Source organism: Crocodylus siamensis, chromosome 2 (assembly GCF_052110815.1).
Source record: "Crocodylus siamensis isolate JL-2025a chromosome 2, ASM5211081v1, whole genome shotgun sequence".
Lineage (NCBI taxonomy): Eukaryota > Metazoa > Chordata > Crocodylia > Crocodylidae > Crocodylus > Crocodylus siamensis.
In genome coordinates, this window is record NC_143396.1 from 219507510 (window position 1) to 219524303 (window position 16794).

At 52.1% G+C, this 16794-nt stretch overlaps 1 protein-coding gene across 3 annotated transcripts in view; it reads left to right on the forward strand.

Annotated features, from left to right (window-relative positions):
• The window catches only part of DGKZ (diacylglycerol kinase zeta), an 81412-nt gene that overhangs the window by 50696 nt on the left and 13922 nt on the right, over positions 1–16794 (forward strand). For 2 of the 3 annotated variants that reach the window (XM_090033045.1, XM_090033043.1), the window contains 14 exons: positions 159–241; positions 1108–1168; positions 2361–2474; positions 4626–4766; positions 5671–5749; positions 6159–6214; positions 7151–7213; positions 7457–7530; positions 7642–7753; positions 8312–8511; positions 9075–9175; positions 9492–9571; positions 11268–11337; positions 15180–15220. In XM_090033045.1, coding sequence (XP_089889171.1) covers positions 159–241; positions 1108–1168; positions 2361–2474; positions 4626–4766; positions 5671–5749; positions 6159–6214; positions 7151–7213; positions 7457–7530; positions 7642–7753; positions 8312–8511; positions 9075–9175; positions 9492–9571; positions 11268–11337; positions 15180–15220 — 1275 coding nt within the window. Of the gene's footprint in view, positions 1–158; positions 242–1107; positions 1169–2360; positions 2475–4625; positions 4767–5670; positions 5750–6158; positions 6215–7150; positions 7214–7456; positions 7531–7641; positions 7754–8311; positions 8512–9074; positions 9176–9491; positions 9572–10947; positions 10993–11267; positions 11338–15179; positions 15221–16794 lie in introns of all 3 variants that reach the window. The other variant, XM_090033042.1, reaches the window with a different exon arrangement.

A 16794-nucleotide genomic window follows, 5' to 3' on the forward strand; every position in this document is an offset into this window, starting at 1 on the left:
AAACAGGAGCAGCCTGTGTGGTGCCAGCCTTACTCACTGGCATCCTGTCCCCCGGCCAGGCCTTGCCCGACTCATCAGAACTCCAGATTCCTATTTTCCCCACAGTCCCCATGGGGCTCTTCATGTCCTCATCCCTCAGGTCTTTGTCATTCTCTTAGGGAGCCAAGATCATCCAGTCCTTCATGTGGTATCTCAATCCCCGGCAAGTCTTCGACCTCAGCCAGGGTGGCCCTAAGGAAGCGTGAGTACCGGCTTCAGCAGGTCTGTCCCCACTGCCTGCAGAATCTCTCCCAGGGGCCTTTGGGCCCTTCCTCCCCAGCTGGCAAGGGGCTGCTCTACTGAAAGGCCCCTGTCAGGACACTGTGTGACTGGGCATCCAGTGCAGGCTCAGTGCCAAGGGAATGTCTCTAGGGTCTTATCTTCCAGCTAGTTCAGACTCTAATGCTTCCCAGAGGAAGCCTGGTCTAATGCTTGAGACACAAAGGCTGGGAGCCAGGACACTGGAGTTTTATTCCCAGCTCGTTAGGTGACCTAGGGCAATTCCTGTCACCTCCCTGTGCCTCAGTTTCCCCATCTGCACAATGGAGGCAGTGATTCTAACCTGCTTCCCTTGTTGGTAGGGTGATTATCTACCAGTTTTCCTGGGACAGTCCTGGATTTTAGAGGCCAGTCATGAGGCACAGATTTTAGAGGCTAGGCATGAGGCACAGATTAAAAAGCGTGTCCTGGGCATGGGGCACAGTCTGGTGGGGAAAGGAAATGGGCATGGTTCCCCAGGAAGTTAGCTGGGTAGGCTGCCTGTCGCAGCATGCTGCTCCACCTCTGCCTCTCCCTGCAACAAGCTGCTAACTTGGGAGGGAGAGAGGAAGGAGAGGGTGAGGGAGGCAGTGTCCCAGATGTCCCATATTTCCAGCTGGGACAGATGGTCACCCCACTGGTTGGGGACCTGGGAAAGTTAACCCAGTGTTGCATGTGCAGTGCCCTGTGCAACATGGGTAGTTGGGAGACTTGCATGGGTTTGCAAGCTTTCCTTCTGGAAAGAGCCTGACTGACCACTGCGGCTCTTTGGAGTATCAGTGACCCCCTCCCTTTTCTGCTCCCCTGCAGGCTAGAGATGTACCGGAAGGTACACAACCTCCGCATCCTGGCATGTGGCGGGGATGGCACGGTGAGTTGTCCCAACCTCTCAGCTTTCACTGCTGTCATGGGGATTTAACCTTTCTCCAGGCCCCTTGCCCTCTCAGGAGAGGTGGCAGCTCCTTCCAAGGGTGTCAAACACCTTTGTCCCCCCCTCCTATCCCAAGCTAGATGTAAATTAGACCATAGGGGTCATGGACCATATCCAGACCTACCTCCAGCAGCAGGGCAAGTAGCAGCAGTGTTAACCACTGAAAATTCCCAAGCTGCAGGGATTAACTTACCCACCTCTTGCCCCCTCTGCTGCAGACAAACATTCCCAGTGAGGCTTTATATGCCAAAATTAAGTGCTAAGCTCCATCCCCACTTACCGTGTTCCCAAATCCCTGGCTTCCCCAGTAGCTTTACATGCCAGATAATGTGGCTCCATGAGATGTATCCAGCCCACAGGGCATAGCCTTGACACCTCTAATCTAATCCAAAATTGGGCAATGTGTCCCCACTGAATCTCCGTGAAGCTCTGTCATTAGAGATGCGGGTTCCAGCATGCAATGTTCCATCTCCATCTGAGCATCAAGCTTTAGGGTGGACTGGGACCTATACATTTTCAGGACTATATCTCCATATCAGAGGGGAAGATGACTGCTGTCATTGCTTCCCTTTTAATGCCATTTATGCAAGCCCTGGAGCTCCTGGCCAGGTGCGAACATAACCCTCAGCTAAGCAAAGTGTGGCAGCCGGAGCCTAGGATCCTCCCAAGCTTTATCTCTGTCTCTGGAAGATTAACCCTGCCTTCCAGGTTAGGTACTGAGAAGCACTTGTTCCCCCTTTGCAGCAGAAGCATTGGGATGCTTGACTGCAGGAGCCCTGATGGAATCTGGGTTGCAGGGCTCAATACGATTATGACTACTTATGAAGGTGCTGGAGTTTGGGTGGGGTACGTTGAGCGATGCTAAACACTGGGGAGGCTTACTGCCATGGTCAGGGTTACACCAATTCTGCTTTGGGACAGGCTACACATGTCTTAAAATGGTGGGACTTGTGATTTTCCTCGAGCTACAGGGTAGAAAGCTTCTGAAATGGCTGAGGGACTGGGTTGACCCCAGCCTCCATGTTCTTCTCTGCTCTCGCTATACCTAATGCTTTCTGTTCTCTTGAGGTGATCAGCTCACAGCAGCTGGTAATCTCAGGGCGCTTCTTAGGTGCCTTCCTTGTTTGAGCAGGTGGGCTGGATCCTTTCCATCCTAGACCAGTTGCGCCTGAATCCTCCTCCTCCTGTAGCCATCCTGCCTCTGGGGACTGGGAACGACTTGGCCAGGACACTGAACTGGGGTGGGGTAAGTGACACAGAGGAAGGGGAGGGAAAGGGTACCTGCAGAGGGAGATGCAGGGAGCACTTAGCACACAGCTGCTCCATGGCAGTGCGGGCTCTTTAAGCACAGTTTGGCAGAAGTGAGGAGAGAGCTGAGCCGCAAGGGGTGAGGGAGCTGAGAGCTTTTCTCTGACTTGGAGAGGTTTTCCACCCTTGCTGTAAGATAGGTCATGCCTAAGAGCTGCCAGCAGAGGAAATGAGAGCAGTGTGGGGCACTGTTGGGTGTAGGAAAGATTGCATGTGGTGTCTGGTATAAGTGCTGCAGAAGTCTAGGAGAGGGCCTTGATTGACACATAGGGTGCCCTCTCATGTGTGTCTCACCCAGGGGCCCAGCCCCTAAGCAAATTAACTTTTGTCCCACAGATGACATCAGCTATAAATGGGGAATCTGCCCCTTGGTGGCAAGTAACTCAGAGCTCAACCTGGCGTATCTGCTGCAGGGAGGTGGGACTGTGCCAGGGTAGGGGCTATGCCAGGGTGCACGTCAGCCCAGATCTCCTTCACTGGGCAAAATGCTTGTCACCCATTACCCCACGTATTAATTGTGTGGGATGGTGGGCAACCTGTTCCCCACTTGCAGAGTAATGGCCAGAGGTTCTCTACGGAGCGTTTCTGTAAGCAGAGAAAGCTGGGGTTCCCCACTTGCAGGGATATGCCCTGTGGAATCTCTGGAGGGGGGCATTTTTCTAAAAGGGGAAAGCCAGGCAGACATGTCTGGGGCTTGAGGGGCTCAATCCTGCATGGGAATCCGTGGGATGCACAGAATCCAGCCCCTCAAGGCCCAGGAGTGCCTGGTTGGGATGACTGGAGACCACAGGCTGCCTACACTCTCTGCCATAAAGCAAACAGACAGTTGCTACAATAAAGCAGCAGAAACTGTTACCACCTTTTGTCAGAGCCACAAATTCGGTCATTTGTGGTGTGCAACAAATGGATTAGATGTCTGCTTGCTTTCCCTTTGTGCCACCATAAAAATAATAATAGTGACACAAGTGCAATGTTTGTTTGCACCCTTAGTGACCTAGCATAGCGCTGCTTATCCTGGTGGATTGGTTTAAACGTAAGCAATTTAAGTCACTGATTTTAATTGTGACTGAAATCATCTACTTGATTCTTGTTTGGCATTTGTGCTTTATTTTTATTTTCCTAAAGGGATGTTGACTCTCTCTGGCTGGTACATTCAGCTACATTATTGCTATGCCTACTTGCTGAAGCAATTTATAGCTTACCAGACCTTTTGGGGGTTTTTTTTTCATTTTTTTTTGTTACATTAGAAAATGGCAAATGATGCAGTCCTTTTCTACTAAATGATGCTTCATTTTTATTTGTCTTTTGAATCAAGCAGCACTTGGATGAATTCAAATAAAAATGCCCAAGCTAGCATTTTAATTTCTTTTTTTTTTACTCAGTTAAATAAAACAGTCTTGAATGTACTGGATACACGAGGAACAAAAAAAGCAAGTTTATCAGAATGCTTTGCATTTAAAACCAACTGCTCTATTAAACAAAGGAAGTCTTATCTGTAGCTCCTGAACTGAATAGTTTGCTTCTGTTGGCCCCCCTCCTCAAATTTTTTGAATGAGTAGATCTCATCCTTTCATACCTCGTTTTTATTCAGAGCTTGAAAAAGGAAGGAAGCCAGGCTTTCCTGCTTTTTCATTTCTCAACTCTGAATGAACTAGTCAATGAACTGACCTAGTTGAGTAAACTGAAGCAAAAACAATGGTCTTTCTGCACATATAGAAGAGACCCTTGTTGTCAAAGCTGGGTTCATGCTTTGAACAGATTTTGGTTCCAGCTGCTTAGCTAATGATTTCCACCAGTTCAGGGTTTTAAAACTTGGGCAGCAAACATGTACTGTTTGAGTGTTTTTATTAATCTAAATTATTAGGCCTTCATGTGGGCTGTCTTAATTTCAAATTTAATTTTAAATGGGCTTATTTTTCAGTGGAAAGGTATTTAATTAAAGATTCATTATTTATATGTATTTTAAAATATCATCACCTTTTTGCCCCCTTGTCCTTTGCTCTGGGGCATGCTGACCCAGCCCCACTCCCCCTTCTTTCTGGGTACAGCCCCAGCCTGTTGGCATATTGAGCTCTGCTTTGGCCCATAGGGTTATACAGATGAGCCCCTGTCAAAAATCCTGTCACATGTGGAGGATGGAAATATAGTGCAGCTTGACCGCTGGAATCTCCATGTGGAGCCAAACACCGAAGCAAGTCCTGAGGAGAAGGATGAAACAGCCACGGACAAGGTGAGACCCTTCCCCCTGCACCTGAGCTGTGCCCAGGCTTCCTGCCCCCTGGCAAGCATGTTTTGTCTGTCCCCAGCTCAGACGGCACTCAGCAATCAGTGGGCCAGTGTCCATCATCCTGTTTGTCTATCTCCACCCCCTACCCCAAATTTTGGCATTCTCTTCTCACAGCTCAGTTAGCCTGTGGAGTATGGGGGAGTGGTAGCTGGAACTAAGATAATGCTGCAGATCACCACAGGGACTTGATGAAGATTTTGCTGTAGGCACAAGGCATCTTCACAGGACTGTCCCCTTAGTGTAGTGAGTCGTGGTGGGAGCAGACAGCAAGCTAGTCACATCCTTGTCAGGAGAGGGGCTAAGCAGTTGGAACAACATCGGTGGAACGGAGACATCCCTGCTCCCTTGGGAAACTTTCTTTCCATCCCCTGAGGGCTCCTGAGCAGAAGGTTAAGAATTCATCATAGGCTTTCAGGAAAGCAGGACAGGCTGGCAAAGGACCCCCAGCTCCTGATGCATCTGGCATAGGAAAAACATCACGTACACCACATTTGCCATCCTGTTTCATCCTGGGCAGTTATTTGGACTCGACATGTCACCCTGACTTCCTCTGTGGATGCTGAACCCGTTTCCATGCTGACTCTTTTGGGCAATTATCCTATGGGCAACAGAAAGAGGTGCTCCATCCCTACCAACACATGGCTGTTGGGCTCATGGCCACCATTGTTTTCTGGAAAGGAGGGAGGTCTCTTTCTCCCTTAGCTTTACTCTGTTCACTGTGCTGGCCATGGCTCTCAGTGCATGGCTACCAGGTTGCCAGAGAAGTGTGGCTTCTCTCTTGGGGGACATGCTTCTAGCAGGATCTCTCAGTAGTCACTGGCTTCACCTTCCTCTCCTTCTGTTTCAGCTTCCCCTTGATGTCTTCAATAACTATTTCAGCCTGGGCTTTGATGCACGTGTGACCCTAGAGTTTCACGAATCACGAGGTACTTAGGGGTGAGGTAGGGCTGTCTAGGACCCTCTGCAAAGCATTAGGGCCAGGCCAGACCAGTGTGAGGAGAGTGAACAGCACACATCAACTTTGTAGCTAAGGGCTCCTTCACCACGGGGGAGTGGACAAAAAAGGATGGCCAGGGAGATGTGGCAAGGGGAGAACTGGCTGGGAAGCAAATGGAGAGAAGCTGGGGAGGGTCTGACTGGGTGGTGCCTGCAGAGCATATGTGAGCAGATGGAAGGGGTGGTGGGGGAGAGCCCACTTAGGAGCATGGAGGGAGACAACTGGAGAGGGCACAGGAGGGATGGCTGGCTCTGGAGCCACTGAGGGCAGGGCAGACAGATGGCCAAGTTTGTCTTGGGAGTGAGTGAGTAATGCTGCTTCATTCCTCCTTTCCCTAGAGGCCAATCCAGAGAAGTTCAACAGCCGGTTTCGGAATAAAATGTTCTATGCTGGGGTGAGTGCATGGGGCTCCAGGGGAGATGAGCCCTGCCTGTCTCATTCCTATCTACTCATAGCTACTTCCCCAGCTGCTTTCTCTGGACATCTGCATGGGGGGGGGGCAGTGGGTAGCAAAACTGTAGGTCTTGTCGTGCAATAATTGCTTCAGCACCTCTTTGAACTCCTCATCCCTGTACTGAGGTACTCAGACTCAAACTGGAATCCCAGACAGGACCTCCCTAGAGTTCCATAGCAAGCAACTCTCCTTTTGCATTGTGACATGGGAGGCCTCTGCACATACAGTCCCCAATTGCTTTAGCCTTTTTGCAGCTCTGTCCCATTGCAGCCCCCTGGCTGTGTAGCTCTCTGTGTTACTAGATCCATTATTCCAGATTGGGTAGGATCCATAGTTGTTTTGTGCCCTCTCAGACCCAGTTCATGTCAGGAGGCTGGTGCCTTGCTTCCCTATTGATAGAGCCTAAGTCCAGAAGGGACCATTACGATCACTTTATCTGACCTTTTGCATTCCATAGGCCATAGGATTTCACAGGTTCTTTTCCCTTTATTGGCCCAAATATGTTTGTTTCACCCTGTTTCCTCACAACCAGAGAAGCCGTTGCATTTTGTGACACTAATCAGAAAGACCCTGGTCCTAGAACACAGCTGGTCCCAGAAGCCAGGACCAGGCAAGGGGGCCGTGAGCTGAGACTGAGATGCCTCGGCAGAGCTGTGAGGTGTCCAGTGGCCTGTATTATAGGGTGGTGGGGAGGGAAGGGGCTGATCAAAGCCAAGGTGCCTTGAAATGGAAGAGGATTTGCCTAATGTTGGCAGCTGAAGGGGGTTGGCATGACACTCAGTAACATCTGATGGGCCTGTGCAATCCAGCCACGTTCCTGGTCTCCGCTTGGCCATGGAGTCTCTAGAAACTAACCTTGTGTCTTGTGTTTGGCAGACAGCATTTTCTGATTTTCTTACTGGGAGCTCCAAAGACTTGGCAAAGCACGTCAAACTGGTGGTGAGTGTCTGCATGGGGGTGGACAGGGAGCATGAGGGGTTTGTACACAAGCAGAGTTGTTCCTTTAAGAGCACAGGTGTACCTGTGGGTGAGAGGGCATTCCTTGAGAGCACCTGGAAGGCACTGTCCTGTAGTACAGAGGATCTAGCACCTTGAGCAGAAGGTGGTAGGGAAGCTATTCTCCCAGGGAACATGAGCTGGGCTGGGCCCCTTGCCCACAGCAGCTTTATCTGTGCATTTCAGTGTGATGGAACAGACCTGACATCCAAGATCCAGGACCTGAAACCGCAGTGCCTCGTCTTTCTTAACATTCCAAGGTGATTACCCCTGCCCACGAGCAGTGGGCTCCATGCGCCCCCACCCTGCCCCATGCCTTGGGTCCTTTTTGGATCTAGGTAGCACTCTGCCCCCCACTTGTCTCTCTGCAGGTACTGTGCAGGCACCATGCCCTGGGGCAACCCTGGGGAGCACCACGACTTTGAACCCCAGCGCCATGATGATGGCTGCATCGAGGTCATCGGCTTCACTATGACATCCCTGGTAAATCAGTTCAACCATGGGTAGCAGCCCAGGAAGCTATGACCTCTGCCCCTACTCCCACTTGCTGAGAAAGAGGACATAGCCCTCCCCCAGTCCCAGCAGTCCCATTGGCCACCCTCCAAACCCAATTAGAGATTCTGCTTTGTTTGATTGTGGAGTCATCAAAACCTTCCTGCCTGTGGTTAGCCTGGCTTGGTGTGGTCTGGAGCCAGGGACACCTCTTCCAGGGATAGGAGTTTCGAAGTGCAGAACAGCAGAGCCACCCTCCAGAACAGACTCCCCAGCCTGCACCTGGGCCAGCATGCCCAGTACTGGGACACAACAGCAGGCACTGTCTGCCTTATTTTCTGGAGGTGTGTATGTTTCTGTTACCTCCTCCATCCTGTCTTCCCATCCACCTCATTTAAAGAGGGGCCTCCCCAGAGCAGAGACAGCAAACTTGGCTCTGTTTTGTTCTAGTCTGCGATTCCTTCCCACCAGGGGCTGGGGCTGGACTCCTGAAGTCTGGCCAGTAGCCCCATGGTCCCTGCTCTCTTCTCACCCTGGCTGTCTTTGCAGGCTGCCTTGCAGATGGGTAGACACGGGGAGCGGCTGTGCCAGTGCCGGGAGGTGTTGCTCACCACATCCAAGGCCATTCCCATGCAGGTGGATGGGGAGCCATGCAAACTGGCACCCTCTTCCGTCAACATCTCCCTGCGCAACCAGGCCAACATGGTACAGAAGACCAAGCGACGCAACTCCATGCCCCTCCTCAACGAGTACGTTTACTTGGCATAGGGCTGCCCAGGGACTCCAATCCCCAGGAATACCCCAGGTCCTTCACTCCACAGCAGCAGGGCACAAGGGTGATGCCCACTGAAGGGGCCTCATTTGCACGTATCTTTTGGGTGGCTTCTCCTGAGTCTTCCAACTTCAGGTGCTTACATTTGTTGAGGCTGGGTTGAGAGCAACCTCTGGAGCTGGGACCCAAGAAACTTGAGCAGGGAGCCTGAAAATGCAGCCTTAACCATCAGACTTGCTGCTGGGACTGGGTGCTAAGAGCTCCCCTCCACAGCCAGTGCTCCTGCACTGCCCCTGCAGCACTACCTGGTGGCAGAGAAGCCCCACCCCAGGTCTCCCCTAACTTGCCATGCCAGTGCTTATGACATGCTGCCTCCAGTACTCCTTGCTGAAGAAGCAGTACACGGAACCTCCCTCCTTCCTCGCTAAGTTGTCTCCTGTTGCGGGATGCTGGACTGAGGTAGCTAGGAGCTGTGCTAATAACAGTCTCCAGATGAATCTTTTTCTGACCTCCTTCCTCTTCCATCCTGCCCTTGTGCAGCCAGCAGCCTGTGCCTGAACGGCTGAGAATCCGGGTGAGCCGAATCAGTATGCATGACTATGAGGCACTTCACTATGACAAGGAGAAGCTCAAGGAAGCCTGTGAGTAGCCAGCTCAATAGCTGCAGGGTGCTGGGGCCTTACGGGAGAGTGCTACCCCAGGGGTCTTGGAAACAGCCGCTGGAGCATCTGGCCTGCAGGGCTGCCCACAGGTCTGGTATATGGATGTCACATGGTCTGGAGGTGCAGGCTGGGAGCTATCATATCCTCATGCAGCTCTGCCCAACCCTATCTTGTACAGTTCTCAGTCTGTCTGCCCGCCTGAGGTTAGGACCAGAGTTGGTGGCATCAGGAACCCCCTAACTGGGCAGGACTGGCAGCCAACTTCTCCCTGAGGTGTCTTCACTTTGCGTTTCAGCGGTGCCCCTAGGCATCATTGTGGTTCCAGGAGACAGTGACCTTGAGATGTGTCGGACCCAAATCGAGAAGCTCCAGGAGGTGAGTCGTGGAGTCTGGCCTTAGAAGTAGTCGGGGGAAGGGGAGGGTCGGGTCAGGAAAGGGTTCTCCTGACTCCCTGGTTATAGCCTCACACAGTTGGTCTGTGTAGTATGACGAAGACGCATCCCAAGCTAGGTGGACCAGTGATCCCATCCAGCCAGACAGCTGCCATCAACCTTGTTCTTTCCCCTTTTCCCATCCTGCACCCCTTGCTCTCTGACCGTCCTTCAGAGGGTTGGGCAGATGGAAACAGAAGGCTTTCATCGCACGCAGTGGGCAGCCCTTTCTGTTCCCTCCTGCTTGCCATCATCCCCGGGGATCTCTTCCCCCAGCACAGCCCGGAGCCCATGGATATTTGCTTCCCTTCCTACCCCTGCTCTCTTCTAATATTCCCAGATTCTGGTGTGCAACCTGGCTTCTACCTTCTCTTCTCCCTTGGAGGGGCTGAAAGTTGGGCAGAGTGATACCTTAGAGACTGACTGGTTCAAAGAAGCATGAGCTTTCATAAGAGACAGCATACTTCTTCAGATGCTTCATCACATAGCATCTGACAGAGTAGGTTGTTGCTTACAAAAACTGCCTCTGAATCATTTGGAGGGACTCTGACCAGCCCTGAGTGGCTTAGGAAATCTTGCTGGGTCCCTGCACCCTGAGGGCATTCTCACAGCTCAAAGGGGTCACTGTTTTCCATGAGTGGCCTGGGCCCTCTCCTGGCTAATGCTTCTGATGTCCTCTGTGAAGCCACAGCACTGAGGCATAACTGTCTGAGGTACATAGGCCTTGGTTCCCACCATTTTCCGTTTGGGTCTGATATACCCTGCGCTGTTCTGTTCGCAAAGCTTTGAGTGTGTCTGTGCTCACCGCCCCTCTGTGGCAGCAAAACCTTTTACCCCCTCCCATGCCAGCAGAGTAACACCACCTCCCCCAAGTGAAAGAAGGCTTCTCCCACCATCTAGCAGCCAGCAGAAGGCTCATGTAAACACTTTCATGCTTCTGTCAGCTGTAGCAGTCCCTTCAGCAGCTGATGCTTTCTCAGGCTGCATTGTGCTCTCTGCCAGCACAGCTGCTGCAGTGAAGCTACAGAGTTGTGAGGAGCACGTGGATGTGGATGTGCCTTGGTGGCCAGGCAGTGGCAGCTACTGCTGGGCAGAACCAGGTAAGTGTAGGCGAGATCTCCATCTGAGGCAAGTCTTAACTAAGATCAGAGCTCAGCTCCCTGCTGAGGGGCCATAGCACAGGGCATGCACAGAGCAGAGTGGCTGTATGCTGCAGCAGGGACTGGCTCCTTGTACAGGAGGGGTGCAGCCAAGACCCCAGTGGGACTGCAGGGAGGCAGCCAAGTGAACCTAGTAACCCAGAACCTTGCCTCTCCACAGGATTTCCCTCCATGCCCCTCTGCTTTACACCGCCTGCTGTTCCAGGTGTGTATCTCTTGCTGCCCCTTTCCCCTTCCTGCATGTCCATCAAGTACAGTGTCAGTTTTGTTGTGACCTCTCACTCTTGATTTTGGTATGTTTGTGTCTGGCTCGACCCCATGGCTGTGTGCTCTTCCCCATGACCTTCACTATGCCATGCCAGTTTGCAAAGTGCTTCTGTCAAGGGGGCCTCCAAACTTCGAGCCTCTGAGCCCCCCAGAAAGCTGGGGGACCTGGAAGGTGAAGGAGTGGGGAGATGTGACTTTGTTCTCTTTATGCAGGAAGGGGATGGGGCCAAACCAAAGGCACTGTCATCCCAGAAGCTGTCGCCCAAGTGGTGTTTTCTGGATGGTGAGTATCCTTCCTGTGGAGGAGCTTGGCTCCCCCCTGGCAGGGGATTGAGAGCAAAGGAGCACTGAGCCACTCTGACACATGCCAGGCAAGAGTCCCAAGCGTTTACTACCCCCTTGGCAGATCATTTCCCTTGGCTTGGGTCATGCTGCAGCAGCATTCCCATGGCAGTGGTGCTATCTGCTTGGCACAGGTAGGAGATTGTCTGTGACTTATTTTTTTGTCCTGAGCTGTGAGGAACATGCCCCTACCTCTCAGTCCCAGAGCAAGAGCCATGCCCTTTGCCACAGGCCATGTGAGTGTGTAACTCTGCCCATGGCACCCACCCATGGTGGGGTGCATGGAGGAGGTGCTTCAGGATCAGGCTGAGAAGCTGTACCTGGGACTGGCAGGCAGGGGGCTCCCCTACTCTGTAAACTCCTTTGCTGTAAAGCATGAAAGACCCTCCTGTGCCCATCCACAGGGGTGCTGCTGCTGGTGCAGAAACGATGCCTGCTGGTGTGACAGGTTGTTTGCTTCTCTCTTCATGGAAGCAGCTTCCTCCTTCCCCAGTCAGAAGTAAACATCACCGTTCCTCCATCTGCAAGGAAGGACTACCCATGGGACTTCTTTATTGTTTCCAAGGGAAGCTTCCTGACATCGGATAGCCCTGCTCAGTAGTGTAACAGCCCAAGGAATGGAGCTGAGGGCACCTTGCCCTCCTGTCCCCCATTACCACTCCCACGCCCTACAGTGGCTCTGAGCTTTAGTGGCTGCTTACTATATGTGTCAGCAGGGAAAAAAAGGAGGCAACATCCCCTCCTACAGCAGCAAATCTGTGGTCGCTGCTATTAATGCCATGTGCCACCACTGCCCAGGCCAGTTATGCCTCTGACAGTGCTCTGCCTTTAACAGAGCATGTGAGCAAAGCTAGCTCTGTACAAATCCTCTGTGACGATGAGGAGCAAAGAACTAAACTAGGCGCCCAGCTCTGGGAAAACAACAAGTCCAGGTAAGCCAGAAGGGCAGGGGCAAAGGAAGGCAAAAACTGGGAGCTGGTCCTCGCTCCTCCAAACTGGAGGCATGGCAGGCAGTAGTAATGAAGGTTTAGCTGTGTGGGAGCTGCTGTAGTGGCGTCCTTCTCCCCCAGGGGGGGCTGTAGGGAGCAGTGTCCCCATTGCAGTGAGAGATGCCTTTGTACCTTTAATTCAGTTATGGGTTGCATACTGGAGAGTGCTTGTTGGGCTGAGCCTCTGACTTAGCCGGCTGGGTTTGTCGGAGTCCCTGAGTGCTTGGCTTTTGCGGGGCAGTAGGGACTTGTTTACAAACACGGCTTTGTTTCAGCTCCTTTCTCAGCCCCTTCTCCCCTTTCCACCCCCACCCCAGGGGTCGTTACTTTGTTCCCAAAGCTCCAGGCTGTGCCTTTGCTTTTATTGGCATATTTTTGGTGTCTTTTTTTTTTCCTTCAGTTTGAGCAGTTCCCTGGGTCTCCCCCACAGGCCAGGACAATAGGGGCTTTTGTGCCCTTGTAATGGTGCTGGAGTGAGTTCCCAAACACAGAGAGAGAAGCTCACACAGGGGCACCCAGCAGGGCCTGTCTCGCTCAGCTGAGCCGCAACGCCAGCAGCCCCACAGCCAGCACCAAGAGCTCCCTGGGCTCCAGTGGCACAGCACAGGGATCCTGACTGCAGATAGACCAGCTGCGGTTTGCTTGGGGAGATGCCTGAGGGTGAGCAGGGCAGTGACAGGCCATGGCCCAGATCCTGTGGGGAGGAAGGGGACTCACCCTAACAAAGGGGGCAGTGGGAGCAGATCTGCCACCCTCTCAGGTGTGCAAACAGCTCCCCAGAACTTGGCCACTGAAGGGGGAGCTGTGAAGAGTGGGCCTTGCTGCAAGCCTCCTCTCCTGAGAGCCATGGCATCTTCCTGAGCTGTGGAGGGTTGGAGGCAAGGGGAAAGACACCCCACCGCGTGTGTCGCTCCCAGGGTCCCTGCTCCCAGGTACTGCAGCTGTGGATTATTTCCCTTCCTTTTGCTGGTTTCCCAGCAGCAGGTTTCAAGCTGAGGAAAATGTGTCAGGAAAGAGACCAGAGCTGCATTCAGGGGCAGCGCAGGCTCATTAAACTGGCTGAATTACAGGCCTTCGTCAGCAGCTCCATGGCTGTAAATCTCTTGCCGGGACAGGATAAACGGGGCTCTTTCACTCCTCTAATCTGCTCTGGCTTGTGTCACAGACACCCCTCCCCCCACTCCCTATTCCTAGAGAGAATTCCCCGGTCCCTTTAGGGCCCAGCCATAGCAACCCCTTGGGGGTGCACAGAGCACATGTCTGCCCCTGGCTTGTTCCCCACCCCCATTTGCTCAGGACTGAAAGGTGTCCCAGAGGTCCCCCATCCTCTCCGCTTCCCCTCTTCTCTCCTGATTTACTCCCTCTTTCCTGAGTTACTGATTGTGACATGGCCTTGAGCTGTCAGCATTGCACACTCACGTGCACTTTCCAAACACTCCCTCAAGGAACCCCCCAGCCCTGTCCACCCCTCTCATCCCAGAGTATCAATCCATAGGTAGGGCCCTTCTGCCACGCCAGCTGGCTCTGGGGGAGGCTGAGAAACAGGTGTTGCAGGAAGGAGGCAGACAAGCCTCAGGACTTGCTTGGGTACAGTTCTCAGCTGCTGCTGGGAGGATATCTTTTGGGGGAAGGCTCTAAGCTGTCCTGTCATCCTTGGAAACAGGGACCAGCATCTCACCCGTGTGCCACTGGGAGACATGCTCTGTCATGATGTGTGATAAAACACAAAGTCTGGTGTTATGACGACTCCCAGTCAGCAGTGCCAACGTACAGCAGTGCAGCACTGTGTCAATGATGGCAGAGAGTAGAAAAGCCCAACCTCCACATCTTGGCTTCCCCCTGACCCTGCTTAAGTTACCCTTTATTTTGTAGCAGTAGAGTAAATTCTGGCAGTGTGGGGCTGCCATTCAAAAAACTTGGTGAGAGGTGACAGTATCACTGTCAGGGCTGTGACACCAAAAATCCTGAGACCCTGCAGGCAGGCCTGAGAGCCTGGGAATCCCTGGAGCAGCAGAATGGCAGGCCCTGGGCCTCAGGGTGCTAGCCTGCCATGTTCGGCTGTATATGCCAGCAGCCATCAAGGCAGCATGCCAAAAGAAAGCACCAGTTACTCTGTGAAGTGGGAGCATGGCATGCTGGGGTCTGTAGGCCCAAGGGCTGCACCTCAGTAAAGAGAATGGACATGTCTTTGGCACCACTTGTTGGACTCGAATTGGGCTGCTCCTGGCCAGGAATTAGAATGAGAGAAAAGTCTGGCTGGAAGGGACCTCATGAGGACATCTCATCCAACCTCTGCCTGAAGCAGGATCACCCCTGTCTAAACCATCTCCAATCAAGTCTAACTTGCTCTTAGAAATGTTTGAGGGGGAAAGAGATTCCACAACCACTATGGGTAGCATGTCCCAATTCTTAAGCACCTTCATAGTGAGAAGGTTCTTCTTAATCTCCAACCTAAATTTCCCATGCTACAGCTTAATTGATCATTGATTTTTGTCCTGTCACTTGCGTCCACAGAGAATAATCTATCTCCATCCTCCATATAATCACCCTTTGGGAGTATGAAGACTTACTCCACACTAAGCCTAGTTCGTTCAACCTTCCCTCATAGTTAATTGTTTCCACTGCTGTGCCCTGCTGTGCTGTGGGTGAAGAAGTGGGAGGGTGGGACACAGCATGGTGGGATAGTCCCAGGCTGCTCTGTGGCAGAATTTAGTGATCATGGCCAGCCCTATTTCTATGTCCCTTACCAGTTTCCAGGGACAGGACTCTCTCAGTGTCTCCCTCTCTCTTGCAGCAACTACGGCTGATCGGTTTTACAGGATAGATCGTGCACAGGTGAGTTTAGTCTTGTTCACAAAGGACCCCAAGGACAGGGGCTGTCTAAGAAAAGGGCATTTGAGTGCTGGCATGTGACTAGACATAGCATATACATGTGCATGCATCAGGCCTGCTTCATAGTTTGCTTTGTATTTCTATTGCCCAAAGCCTGGGATTGCATCACCATAAGTCTTTTGGTAAAGTGGGTTTCCCCTGGAAGAAGGTGTCCTGTTCCCTATAGAAAGACCCGCTTGGGACCAAGTGGGAATTGGATGCTTCACCTTCTCCTGCTTCAACTTCAACCCCTAATCAGTGATGTGAGAGTAGGGTGAGGTCTTGCCATGCTCAATTGAGCTGTGTTTGGCAGAGTGAGCTGGGTGGAGCAATGTAGTGCGGAGTGGGGCTCTGAGTGGGACTTCCAGCTGATCTCTGGAGCTGTGACCAAAGGCGATGAACACATCTGGCCTGTGCACTTCTTGCATTCTTGGACAACTATGAAGTCAGTCCCAGGCTAAAATGAAGTCACCCCAGGGCTTATTCTTAACTTAACCCATAGATCAGTGATTCTCAGCCAGGGTGCTGCAGCACCTCAGGGTGCCTTGAGATCCTGTCAAAGATGCTGTGGGGTGCCACGCAATATTAGTACTGTTAGGTGTGCAAACAGGATTCAAGATAAACCCAGAGATTTCAAATAGGAATCCATAGTGTTAAAAACATGCTGACCTTTTTGTGGCCTTTCTGAGCTCTCTGCAACAGGAAAATTGCTGTATTATTTTTCCATAGTAAAAAAATGAGTGAAAACTGAGAGCTGGTGTTTTCCAAGGAGGGCCGTGAGCCTGTCAAGGGGTGCCTAAAGTCTAAAAAGCTTGTGAACCACTGCCACAGAAGCAGAAGTGCCCAAGGTGCCACTCCATAGCCCAAAGGAGTCAGAGCTCCAAGCATTTGGCATACACCTTTACCAAAACAGGCCCCTTCCCTCAGTCAGGTGCACCTTTACCCTAGCAGCATCATTGGAGAGGTCCCTAGAGGGAGATGTGACTGGGTTCTGGGTCCTGCCTTAATGCTGCTGGAATGATGCAAAGGAGGTGGGACATAGCCCAAATGAAACAGGAGTTTACAAGAAAATAAGGATTTAAAAAAGTCTAGAATAGCTGTAGTGGCTGGGTGTTCAAAGGTCTTACGACTAGAGCAGGAGTTTAGTCCCTCTATGTGGTTCTGGCGAGACCTCACCTGGGGCCATCTCTGGGTCTCCCAATCCCAGGGACCTCAGTGCCCTGAACCAGTTCTCTCCTGTGCAGTTCTAGGGGACCAATATTTGTCATATGCCATTCAGCTTTGAGCCCCAGGTAAGAGGAAGAGGAATGGAGTGAGTTCAGGGAAATGAACCACTGCCTGTGGGGAAAAACTAGGAGCTGACTCTATCTGGCATGGCTCAGTGACAGGTATTCATTGGACATGGGGAATAAACCCCCTGGGGGTTGTAGGGTAAACCAGAGGTTCCCAATCCCTGGGCCACAGCCCAGTACCGGTCCACAAAGGGTTGGCTCCCAGTCCTCAGGAGGGTTGGCTCCTGGACCAGAAGTCCAGAAGTG